The sequence below is a fragment of the Orcinus orca genome, chromosome 9 (genome assembly GCF_937001465.1).
Source record: "Orcinus orca chromosome 9, mOrcOrc1.1, whole genome shotgun sequence".
In the NCBI taxonomy this organism is placed as follows: domain Eukaryota; kingdom Metazoa; phylum Chordata; class Mammalia; order Artiodactyla; family Delphinidae; genus Orcinus; species Orcinus orca.
Genome location: NC_064567.1, coordinates 70,067,912 through 70,081,402, shown reverse-complemented (window position 1 = coordinate 70,081,402; position 13,491 = coordinate 70,067,912). Strand labels below are relative to the sequence as shown.

Below are 13,491 nucleotides of genomic sequence, written 5' to 3'. Positions count from 1 at the left end.
TCACAACTAACTGCTGAACAGTCATCAACAGGAAGACACTGGAACTCACCAAAAAAGATACCCCACATCCAAAGACAAAGGAGAAGCCACAATGAGATGGTAGGAGGGGCGCAATCACAATAAAATCAAATCCCATAACTGCTGGGTGGGTGACTCACATACTGGAGGACACTTATACCACAGAAGTCCGCGCATTGGAGTGAAGGTTCTGAGCCCCGCGTCAGGCTTCCCAACCTGGGGGTCTGGCAACAGGAGGAGGAATTCCTAGAGAATCAGACTTCGAAGACTGGCGGGATTTGATTACAGGACCTCGACAGGACTGGGGGAAACAAAGACTCCACACACAAGGTAGTGTGCACATCGGGACCCAGGGGAAGGAGCAGTGACCCCGTAGGAGACTGAACCAGACCTACCTGCTAGTGTTGGAGGGTCTCCTGCAGAGGTGGGGGGTGGCTGTGGCTCACCGTGAGGACAAGGACACTGGAAGCAGAAGTTTTGGGAAGTAATCCTTGGCGTGAGCCCTTCCAGAGTCCACCATTAGCCCCACCAAAGAGCCCAGGTAGGCTCCAGTGTAGGGTCGCCTTAGGCCAAACAATCAACAGGGAGGGAACCCAGCCCCACCCATCAGCAGACAAGCAGATTAAAGTTTTACTGAGCTCTTTCCACCAGAGGAAAAGCCAGCTCTTTTGCTCTGGTGGGCAAGTCCCTCCCAACAGGAACTTGTACAAGCCTCTTAGATAGCCTCATCCACCAGAGGGCAGACAGTAGAAGCAAGAAGAACTACAGTCCTGCAGCCTGTGGAACAAAAACCACATTCACAGAAAGACAGACAAGATGCAAAGGCAGAGGACTGTGTACCAGATGAAGGAACAAGATAAAACCCCAGAAAAACAACTAAATGAAGTGGAGATAGGCAACCTTCCTAAACAAGAATTCACAGTAATGGTAGTGAAGATGATCCAGGACCTCGGAAAAAGAATGGAGGCCAAGATCGAGAAGATGCAAGAAATGTTTAAAAAAGACCTAGAAGAATTAAAGAACAAACATACAGGGATGAACAATACAATAACTGAAATGAAAAATACACTGGAAGGAATCAATAGCAGAATAACTGAGGCAGAAGAACGGATAAGTGACCTGGAAGACAGAATGGTGGAATTCACTGCCACAGAACAGAGTAAAGGGAAAAGAATGAAAAGAAATGAAGACAGCCTAAGAGACCTCTGGGACAACATTAAATGCAACAACATTCACATTACAGGGGTCCCAGAAGGAGAAGAGAGAGAGAAAGGACCCAAGAAAATATTTGAAGAGATTATAGTCGAAAACTTCCCTAACATGGGAAAGGAAATAGCCACCGAAGTCCAGGAAGCTCAGAGATCAAAAATTAAAGACAAAGAAAAATTACTGAAAGCAGCAAGGGAAAAACGACAAATGACATACAAGGGAACTCCCATAAGGTTAACAGCTGATTTCTCAGCAGATACTGTACAAGCCAGAAGGGAGTGGCATGACATATTTAAAGTGATGAAACAGAAGAACACACAACCAAGATTACTCTACCCGGCAAAGAACTCATTCAGATTTGATGGAGAAATCAAAATCTTTACAAACAAGCAAAAGCTAAGAGAATTTAGCACCACCAAACCAGCTCTACAACAAATGCTAAAGGAACTTCTCTAAATGGGAAACACAAGTGAAGAAAAGAACCTATAAAAACAGACCCAGAACAATTAAGAAAATGGTAATAGGAACATACATATTGATAACTACCTTAAATGTGTATGGATTAAACGCTCCAACCAAAAGACACAGGCTCACTGAATGGATACAAAAATAAGACCCATATATGTGCTGTCTACAAGAGACCCACTTCAGACCTAGGGACACATCTAGACTGAAAGTGAGGGGATAGAAAAAGATATTCCATGCAAGGAAATCAAAAGAAAGCTGGAGTAGCAATACTCATATCAGATAAAATAGACTGTAAAGAATGTTACAGGAGACAAGGAAGGACACTACATAATGATCGAGGGATCAATCCAAGAAGAAGATATAACAATTATAAATATATATGCACCCAACATAGGAGCACCTCAATACATAAGGGAACGGCCAACAGCTATAAAAGAGGAAATTGACAGTAACACAATAATAGTGCAGGACTTTAACACCTCACTTACACCAATGGAGAGATCATCCAAACAGAAAATTAATAAGGAAGCACAAGCTTTAAACTACACAATAGACCAGATAGATTTAATTGGTATTTATAGGACGTTTCATCCAAAAACAGCATATTACACTTTCTTCTCAAGTGTGCATGGAACATTCTCCAGGATCACATCTTGGGTCACAAATCAAGCCTCAGTAAATTTAAGAAAATTGAAATCATATCAAGCATCTTTTCTGATCACAACGCTATGAGATTAGATATCAATTAAGGGGAAAAAAACGTAAAAAACACAAACATGGAGGCTAAACAATACGTTACTAAATAAGCAAGAGGTCACAGAGGAAATAAAAAAATACCTAGAAACAAATGACAGTGAAAACATTACGATCCAAAACCTGTGGGATGCAGCAAAAGCAGTTCTAAGAGGGAAGTCTATAGCAATACAATCCTACCTCAAGAAACAACAACCATCTCAAACAATCTAACCTCACACCTAAAAGAACTAGAGAAAGAAGAACAAACAAAACACAAAGTTAGTAGAAGGAAAGAAATCATAAAGATCAGAGCAGAAATAAATGAAATAGAAACAAAGGAAACAGTAGCAAAGATCAATATAACTAAAAGCTGATTCTTTGAGAAGATAAACAAAATTGATAAACCATTAGCCAGACTCATCAAGAAAAAGATGGAGAAGACTCATATCATTAAAATTAGAAATGAAAAAGGAGAAGTTACCACAGACACCACAGAAATACAAAGCATCCTAAGAGACTACTACAAGCAACTCTATGCCAATAAAATGGACAACCTGGAAGAAATGGACAAATTCTTAGAATGGTGTAACCTTCCAAGACTGAACCAGGAAGAAATAGAAAACATGAACAGACCAATCACAAAGTAATGAAATTTAAACTGTGATTAAAAATCTCCAACTAACAAAAGTCCAGGACCAGATGGCTTCACAGTTGAATTCTATCAGACATTTAGAGAAGAATTAACACCCATCCTTCTCAAACTCTTCCAAAAAATTGCAGAGGAAGGAACACTCCCAAACTCATTCTACAAGGCCACCATCACCCTGATACCAAAACCAGACAAAGATAATACAAAAACAGAAAATTACAGACCAGTATCACTGATGAGTAAAGATGCAGAAATCCTCAACAATATACTAGCAAGCAGAATCCAACAACACATTAAAAGGATGATACACCATGATCAAGTGGGATTTATCCCAGGGATGCAAGGATTCTTCAGTATGCAGTTGACATGATACTACATGATAGAGAATCCTAAAGATGCTGCCAGAAAACTACTAGAGCTAACCAATGAATTTGGTAAAGTTGCAGGATACAAAATTAATGCACAGAAATCTCTTGCATTCCTATACACTAATGATGAAAAACCTGAAAGAGAAATTAAGGAAACACTCCCATTTACCATTGCAGCAAAAAGAATAAAATACCTCAGAATAAATCTAGCTAAGGAGACAAAAGACCTGTATGCAGAAAACTATAAGACACTGATGAAAGAAATTAAAGACGATACAAACAAATGAGAGATATACCATGTCATTGGATTGGAAGAATCAATATTGTGAAAATGGCTATACTACCCAAAGCAATGTACAGATTCAGTGCAATCCCTATCAAATTACCAATGGCAGTTTTTACAGAACGAGAACAAAAAATCTTAAAATTTGTATGGGGACACAAAAGACCCCGAATAGCCAAAGCGGTCTTGAGGGAAAAAAACGGAGCTGGAGGAATCAGGCTCCTGGACTTCAATCTATACTACAAAGCTACAGTAATCAAGGAAATATGGTACTGGCACAAAGACAGAAATATAGATCAATGGAACAGGATAGAAATCCCAGAGATAAACCCATTCACCTATGGTCAACTAATCTATGACAAAGGAGGCAAGGATATGCAATGGAGAAATGACAGTCTCTTCCATAAGTGGTGCTGAGAGAACTGGACAGCTGCACGTAAAAAATGAAATTAGAACACTCCCTAACACCATACACAAAAATAAACTCAAAATGGACTAGAGACCTAAATGCAAGACCAGACACTATAAAACTCTTAGAGGAAAACATGGGAAGAACACTCTTTGACATAAATCACAGCAGGATCTTTTTTGATCCACCTCCTAGAGTAATGGAAATAAAAACAAAAATAAACAAATGGGACCTAATGAAACTTCAAAGGTTTTGCACAGCAAAGGGAAACATAAACAGGACAAAAAGGCAACCCTCAGAATGGGAGAAAATATTTGCAGAGAAATCAGTGGACAAAGGATTAATCTCCAAAATATATGAACAGCTCATGCAGCTCAATATTAAAATAGCAAACCACACAATCCAAAAATGGGCAGAAGAGCTAAATAGACATTTCTCCAAAGAAGACATACAGATGGCCAAGAAGCACATGAAAAGCTGCTCAACATCACTAATCATTAGAGAAATGCAAATCAAAAGTACAATAAGGTATCACCTCACACCAGTCAGAATGGCCATTATCAGAAAATCTACCAACAACAAATGCTGGAGAGGGTGCAGAGAAAAGGGAACCCTCTTACACTGTTGGTGGGAATGTAAGTTGATACAGCCACTATGGAGAACAGTATGGAGGTTCCTTAAAAAACTAAAAATAGAATTACCATATGAGCTAGCAATCCCACTACTGGGCATATACCCAGAGAAAACCATAATTCAAAAAGACACATGCACCCCAATGTTCATTGCAGCCCTATTTACAATAGCCAGGTCATGGAACCAACCTAAATGCCGTTGACAGACTAATGGATAAAGAAGATGTGGTACATATATACAATGGAATATTACTCAGCCATAAAAAGAAACGAAATTGGGTCATTTGTAGAGACATGGATGGATCTAGAGACTCTCATACAGAGTGAAGTAAGTCAGAAAGAGAAAAGCAAATATCGTATATTAACACATATGTGTGGAACCTAGAAAAATGGTACAGATGAACTGGTTTGCAGGGCAGAAATAGAGACACAGATGCAGAGAACACCAAGGGGGGAAAGGAGCGGGGGGTGGTGGTGGTGGTGTGGTGAATTGGGCTATTGGGATTGACATGTACACACTGATGTGTATAAAATGTATAACTAATAAGAACCTGCTGTATAAAAAAATAAAATAAAATTCAAGAATAAAAGAGAAAAAAAAAGAATAATACATGGTGCTCCCATATTTACGTGTCTCTAGTAACTTCATGTTACCTATGAGTAAACTCCGAACTTGCTTACCCTGACAGTCACAGCACTGTCAGTTTTCCATTTTTTTCACCACTTTCTCTTACAGGAATCCTAAAATTCAACCAAACTTTACTACCCCATTTCTTGAGCCTGTCTTGTTTTTGTTTCCACTTAGTGCTCATTTGCTCATTCCTGTTCTTAAATCTTTCATCTGTTTGCACCTATGAAAATGCTGCCCAGGTAGCAAAATCTACTTCAGTTGTCACTTCCTTGAAGGGAACCTTTCCTTATTATCTCATGTTGCATTCCCTCCTTGTAAGTGTCTTTATGCTTTTAGTATTTTAATGGCACTGTTTCTGTGTTGCAAGTTTTTTGAAATCATAGATCAGCTTTCACACATTTTCTTATAGTATTTCTGACTGCATTAAATGTAGTAAAAGTATGTGTGTAGTGTTTTAGAGTTTACAGATCACTTTTCACATCTCATCAAGGCTTTATAAATTCTTACAGTTATAATAATACTGGTTATTATAAATTCCCATTTTACAGATGAGGATGCAAACTCAGGGTGGGTAAGTTATCATATAGGTATTAAGGGACAAGATTACAACTCTAATTTGGGGTTTCCTGCTTTCTCCTGTGCTGTATTTGTCTCACAGTATCTATTGTGTAAGTGCATGCATGCTTGCAAACGTATATAAGTTTTAAGTCAGTTATTAAACTTATATTAAGGTCATTAACTGAATACTTGCTACTTATCAGTTACTCTGCTTTGTACTTTACATACTTAGCATAGTTTAGGCCTTGGATTTCCTTTGAATAATGAATTGTGTTTATTTCCCCTCTCCCCCGCTTCATTTAGATGAACTGAAACACATTATTGGGGCTGAGACAACACGGAAAGGTATTCTTCGTGTATTTGAAATGTTTCAGCACAACCAGTTAAATAGGAGGATGGTTTATGTCTTTTTGGAAGGCTTTTTGGAAAGCTTATTTCCACAGTATAAATTCCGTGAACTCTTCAACAGACTGCATTCACGGTCAAAGCAGATGCAGAAATATAAACAGAAACTTCAGACTACTCAAGCGCCTTCTTTACAGAAAAGGTGACACTCCAATCTATGAAGCTGGTGTTCGTTTTGTCCAGGACTGATGGTATGGACGGATCTTCTGGGGCTTAACTCATATACTGTTGTGTCTGCACCAGTCTTTTAGTGTCTCAAAATAGATTATTAATACATCCATAAGACTGTGGTTCTTCTCATCCTTGTCTATAATCCAGCCACTACCAAGAGAGATTTCTGTGTCTTAAATGATTTGGTGCATATTTTTGCAACACTGAGAGGATACTGCCCCCATCTCAAGCAAGAATGACGTTGGTCTCTTCTGTTTCAAACTAATCAGCATTCTCCAGCAATGACAAAGTGCCAGAGTGTAGATATGAGAGCTAAGGAAAGCACAAAACAAGAGTTCACAGATAAATTGGCTGATTTGTTTAACAGTGGGAAACTGTGCAATGTGCTGTTTGGAGGGATTTGTTTTGCATAATGATTTTATAGGTCTTTTTCAGAATTTTGATATAGTGTAGATAGCCAGGTGAGTGATCTTTGGAACATCTGTTTCAGGTCTAGGGAAAGTGACAGAATGCCCTTAAAGTATGAAGTAACATTATATCCAAATTACAGTTTTGTGACATAAAGTAAAAACCTAGTATAAAATAAAACCAGTGAAAACAAAAATTTCATTGGATCTGTTATTCATTGGTAGAAAACAGATTTTAATTGATTCTTATGTGTCTTAAGGGCTCTATTTTGCTCTTAACGGTACTCAGTCATAAGCTTTATTTTGGCATTCTGTGTGTAAAAAGAAGCATATGATGGCTCTTAGTTAAGTTACAAAATTATTACAGTTTTCTTTATCTTTAAGAGATTACTGATTATGTAATAGGGGCTATAATTTGTTGAAAGAACTGCCAAATACTTCTAAAAATGTGGAAATTTAAAAAACAGTACTCTATTGAAAGTTACTATATGATGATTTTAAACTGTGTGATCTAGACATACGTTAGGTGATTGCAAAAATAGCAAATCAAAGGATTAAATGAGTTTATTAGTCGTATGTAAACATACAAATTCTTAACTCTATTATAGTGTACATATATGAAAATAAATAAAACAGAACTATAATATTTTTTAAAATAGGCTTTATTTATATTTTGCATAATGTAAAATTCTACTAAATAAAGCAAGTTGGCAAAACCCCTCGGTGTATACATTTAAGTCCCTAAAATAATTTTATACCAACAACAACGAAATACCTTTTCCAGTTTTGGAGCCTCTGCATTTCCTATAGTTTTCTCATTCTCCATTTGTCAATCTTGGAAGTCTTCATATGTTTTGTATGCAGGATTTCTGCATAGTTTTAAATACTTCCACTGACTAAGGGTTTGGGTGTGTCAGCGTTTTTTGTTTTAAAAATATTTAACACTAAAACCTTAAAATAGTGAAGCTATTTATCAGACCACTGAGCCAAGATGCTGGTATTAAAAGAACATCCGGGTGCTTAAGATAAAGGGACAGAGTATTGGTATCCCAGTTGTTTGGGAGCTTTAAGATTGGAACAAGATGTTATTGTCTTGTCACTGAGATCCTACTTACAAAGTGAAGCCGAATAGAATAAAGCCTTCCTTTAAAGCTTTATAATAATAATCATATTTATTAATAATGCTGTTGTGCATACTTATAGTATGCATATTTTCAGCCTGTGTTGCATGTCTTCAGAATTACATAAATGAAATCCCTTTCATTTAAACTTCCAAATGAGAAAAGATCCTTATTGACTCTGGTGGAAGATATAATATTTCTTCTTCTCAATGTGTCTTCCTGCCCTGGTCTCTCCTCATGCCCCAGGCTTTGGAAGAAAAGATATGTGAAACATGTCTGTAGGAAGCATCAGCATGGCCGTAAGTGCAATGATTTTCAGATATACCCCTGCCCATTTCAAGTATATTTTTGCCATAAATAAATCTAAGAGTAAGAGCCTAGTGTGTACATGTGAAAAAGCATTTCTAGATAATGTGAGGAACGCTGGCCATCAACCAGGGAAAGAAAGGTCATGCAGGATTGTTAATTTTCATGGAGCCCTGCAAGAGAACTGCAATCATACCAAAAACTGTTTGAGTAAATGGGTTTTTAAAATAATTTTTGTTTAAAAGAGTTTATATTTCAAAAGCAGAAATGTCAAATGGTAGTCTGTGTAAATGGTTATGCATCTTCTCCTTGCACATCTATGTTTTACATCAGAGAGAGCCGTGGTCATGCTAAAATTAGAGATACTTTTTGAATGACTTGGTCGAGCTGTGTGTAAAATATTTAACCCATAAGTCAAGTACAGTGTACTATGTTTAATAAAGTTATTACATTTAATGCATTTACTGCATATATGAATATATACATGAAGAGGCTTTATGTCTTCTGATATTTGATTTTTGAATGTGTTTTTAAGTCAGTGGTGCCTTTAGGCAAGAACCTTCTAAATTAATCATTCTTTGTTTGGGTTTTCTGACTTTTCAGGTAACAGACTTTAGAAACCATCACTACTAACTTATAGTAATTCACCTAAAAAATTGATTGTATGATTTATATATAAGGGTTAGATGGGCATTTCCTATGATTAGGGTTTTCTGATAGTTGCTGAAAACAATTGTGCCATTGACTAATGGATGCACTTGGTTAGCCTTAATTTTTTTTCTTTTTAAATTTAAAACCTTGAATATTTCACTTCCTTCATTTTAAGTTTGTGCTTTGGTGTTTGGAAAAAAAATCAAACAGTTAAGTGCTACCAGGAAAGTGTACCAATTTTTAAAAAAATTAAGAACAATATAAAATTTCACAATCTAAAATTTTAATTTGTGCAATATTTTCATTTAATGCATGTGTATTTGAGTAATTGTAAAATAAATGAATTTTTAATGTTTTGAGATCTAGTTTAAGCTGTCTTCTTAACCCAACAACTTACATTCCGTTGTTGCTGCATCCTTTTATTTAAGGACTTGTTTTAAAAGTCTTTTTGTCACTCCTTGTAAAATTCTTTTGTTATTAGTAAATTTTGCTTATAGGAGCATGGCTCCTGTATTACAAGGGAAAAATATAAAGAGCACATTTTAGGATTATAAGTGTTAAAAGATAACTTGTGCATATCATTCATTGTACAGTAAGTGTCAACTGTGTGCCTAACTATTCTATCAATACTTCTTTAACAAAGAAGGAACAACAATCAGAATGTCAGTTATTTTTATTGAACTAAAAAGAAGATTAAAAATTTTATTTGGTTTGCGTTATGTTTTGTCCATTAGAAAATACTAATAAAGTATTAACAAACCTTTTTGTTGAATTTTATTTAGTAGTGATGTATTTTTATTACTTGAAAAAATGCTTGCTCACTTGTCTTATCTTTATTATCTGTGTGTATTTTCCTTTCATTTTAGAAATCAAGCAATTCAAGTTCCAGGTTGATAGATGAACTATTGAATGATAACTGACTTACAGCTAACTGAATTTAATTTTTCCTTTTATGGGGGAGCTAATTTACTACCACTTGTTAAAGAAACTTCATACTTCCCTACATGCAAAATTATAATTTTCTCATAGAGAGGAAGATCTATAAGTAATCCATTAACAATTTTTGTTTGATCTCATTTTAAATTCCTGGCCTGCCTGCTATTTTAGAGGTTTCGTTTCTAAAGGCAATAGACTCAATACTCAGAAATGTAGCTCTGCCTAGTTGGCGATAGTCTTTGCAGGCTTCTTGGATCTATATCCAAAGACTTCTCAGACATCAGTGTGATTACTCCTACCCTACCAGGGGCAGGCATAGTGTTTCTCAAAATGCATACTGTAAAATAGTGGTCCCTTTAAGATGTTCCTGAAGGAATAATTTTATACTTTTATGTAACTTATGTAAATCTACATGCTATTCAAAACCCTAAAATGTTCCTTCACAATTCAAATGATTGTATCAAAGGTTCTGAAAAGTTATATAATGAATAACTCTGTTTAACTTTGTTTTCCTGACTTCCCAAACTTAGTTAACTACAGAATCTTTTGTCATAAATACCTATTAATAGCTTGAGGATAGTGTTCCCAAGGAACGTGGTTAAAAAAAAAAAAAATCTTAGTAGGGGAGAAAAAAAGGTGAGGCATCTTTAGTTAAACTCTATATAGAAAAACCCATGAATTTGGGAGATGGTGTTTTGGGGTTTTTTTCTTTCCTGTTTTTTTAGCTTGTCATTCGTATACGAAGTTCAGTGTTTGAAAGAAAAAGGACAGTTAGAAAAATTAACAGGAGATATTGGAGTTGAATTTGGCACTGGATACCAGAATAATGAACTCAGTGAGGGATAGTAGAGTATGTCTCCTGAGAAGCAGGAAAAATACTTGCTACTTCTTAAAGATCCTTATCTTGCTGAGGTGATCAAAATAGTAGTAACTAGGAAATGCAAAGAGGAGAGAGAAATGTAATATAGGTCAGATTTTAAAATATGTGCCAGACATTAATCCATATATAATAGGGAGATGCTATGTTTGATCTAGGAACAATGGCAGCAGCTAAGAACCTAGTACTTCACAAGAAAAACAATAGAATGGAAATTATACTTAATGTCTGTTTCCCAATGCACAGTGTATGAGAATTGTATGAAATGTGACATTTTAAGTTGGCAAACATGAACTTTTACATATAATTGAGTGGAATAAAACAATAGGTCTAATTGTTGGAAAACTGCAAGACCACCCCCCTGGTGATTCACCAGGAGGCCTCTCAGGATTCGGCCTTCAGTCATACAGCAAAGATTTCTTACAGCAAAAGGATATAGAACAAGATGAAAGGGAAAGGGTGCATGGGGTGAAGTTTGAGGGAAACCAGGCACGAGATTCCGAAGTTCCTCTCCCAATGCAGTCTTGCAGGATACACTTAATTCCCCCCAGCAATGAGTTGTGACAGCACGTGTGAAACATGGCCAATCAAGGAAGCTAATTCAAGACTGCCTACAGTTTTTTTTTTTTTTTTTGCTGTACGCGGGCCTCTCACTGTTGTGGCCTCTCCCATTGCGGAGCACAGGCTCCGGACACGCAGGCTCAGCGGCCATGGCTCACGGGCCCAGCCGCTCCGCGGCATGTGGGATCTTCCCGGACCGGGGCATGAACCCGTGTCCCCTGCATCGGCAGGCGGACTCTCAACCACTGCACCACCAGGGAAGCCCTGCCTACAGTTTTTATTGGGGGCAGGTCATGTAGGCACCCTCTGCTTAACACCAAAATTCTGGACTCCTGGAAGGAAAGCATGTGTTCCACATAAACCATATATTTTGTACAAACGGTTTACACATACTGATCCACTTCTATCAGTTTTGGGAATGGTAGGAGTACTCCTAAAATCTAAGTTCTCAGATAGCTGAGAACAAAGGCCAACCTTATAAGCAGGCCTTTCAAAGGACAGCAGTCATACCTTCTATGTTAACTCTTTTCTACACAACTAAACCCCTTGATTCAAAGAAATGGCTAACAGAAAGCAATGAGTTGCACTGAAGATCTTTAAGATTTATCCTTGTGTAGAAGCCTCCACACCTGGAAGTGGAAACATGCCAATTCAGATGCAGATGAAAGGGGAAAAGATAGTGATAATGTTATGAATGTATGTTGCAATCCAAGAAGCCGGAGGAACATATTTGTGTATTTCCAATAAAGATTCCCGTAGCAACAGTTATACAGCACTTACTAATCAACTTTTTGAGGTGTGGATACTATTATCTTCTTCAGTTTATAGATGGGAAAACTCAAGCATACCAAAGTTTTAGAGCTGGTAAGTGATTAGGCTGAAATGTCAACACAGGTGATCTTACTCGAGTCTGTGCCACGGTTTCTCAACTGGCGTTATTGATATTTTGGGCTGCATATAATTCTTCGTTGTGGGAGCTGTACTGTGCATTAAAGATGTTCAGTAGCATTCTTGGGCTCTACCTACTACATAATGCCAGTAGCACTTCCCCCACCCCCAGCTATGACAACCAGAAATGTCTCCAGACGTTGCCAAATTATGTCTGGGGGCAAAATTGCTGCCAACTGAGAACCACTGATCTGTGCTCTCACTTACAAAATAAAGTAGGAACTGAAGACTTAAGTTCTGGGTATTGTTTTTTCTCTACAAGCTAACACCTGACGAATCTGCGGCTAGTTTTTTTTTTTTTTTCTGTTACAGAATTATTTGTGTTTTTTTTTAACATCTTTCTTGAAGTATAATTCTTTACAATGGTGTGTTAGTTTCTGCTTTATAACAAAGTGAATCATTTATACATATGTTCCCATATCTCTTCCCTCTTGCATCTCCCTCCCTCCCACCCTCCCTATCCCACCCCTCTAGGTGGTCACAGGGAGAATGTAAATGGGATGCCTAGCCCTGCTTTAAGAGGAGAAGGCTAGAGCTAGAGGCAGCAAAACCAAATATTTTAACTTGTCTTGATTTAAGTAGGCATCCCATAGTTGGGAAGAAGGGGAAGGGAAGAGAGGGACTTTGCAACTGAGATAAAAAGAAAAGCAGGGTTTTTCTTGATGTTTAAAGATGTGATGATTACATGAGAAAATTGCTGTTTTACTCCCATGACCAGGCTATTAACTCAGTAACGTTGATACTTCTGGGATATTTTACTTTCAACTCTTGTCCTTTTTATTAGTGAGTCTTTCTAGAGCCTGAAAATTCTTTTGCAGTCTTCTTTATAAGTAAAAGCCTTTCCTAAAGTGCTCTTGTATCTACGTTTTCCTTTGACAAGTGAAAGTTCCCCTGGGATGCCCAGGTGAACTGAGTTTGCCTCCGGGGATGCACCTCATTCAACAATTAGAGCTTTCACCCTTGCTGACTGTTTCCTACTTTTCTTCCCTCTGGTTCTTTTTCTGAGTCTAGGTCAATCTGGTTCTGATTTTGATTAGTGCACAGATTTTTTATTTCTCTATTGGTGGAAGCGATGTTGGGAAGCTGATTTTTTTGTGGTCTGACCTTCTGATTCTCAAGCAGCCATTTGCTTTTTTTGTTTGCACATC

At 37.2% G+C, this 13,491-nt stretch overlaps 1 protein-coding gene across 4 annotated transcripts in view; it reads left to right on the top strand.

The window, feature by feature from the left end:
* The window catches only part of SNX13 (sorting nexin 13), a 138,154-nt gene extending 128,370 nt beyond the window's left edge, over positions 1–9,784 (top strand). For all 4 annotated transcript variants that reach the window (XM_033440893.2, XM_004263466.4, XM_033440922.2 and 1 more), the window contains one exon: positions 6,264–9,784. In XM_033440893.2, the coding sequence (XP_033296784.1) occupies positions 6,264–6,511 (248 nt within the window). In that variant the 3' untranslated portion in view covers positions 6,512–9,784. The remainder of the gene's footprint in view (positions 1–6,263) is intronic.
* Positions 9,785–13,491: the final 3,707 nt, after the last annotated feature.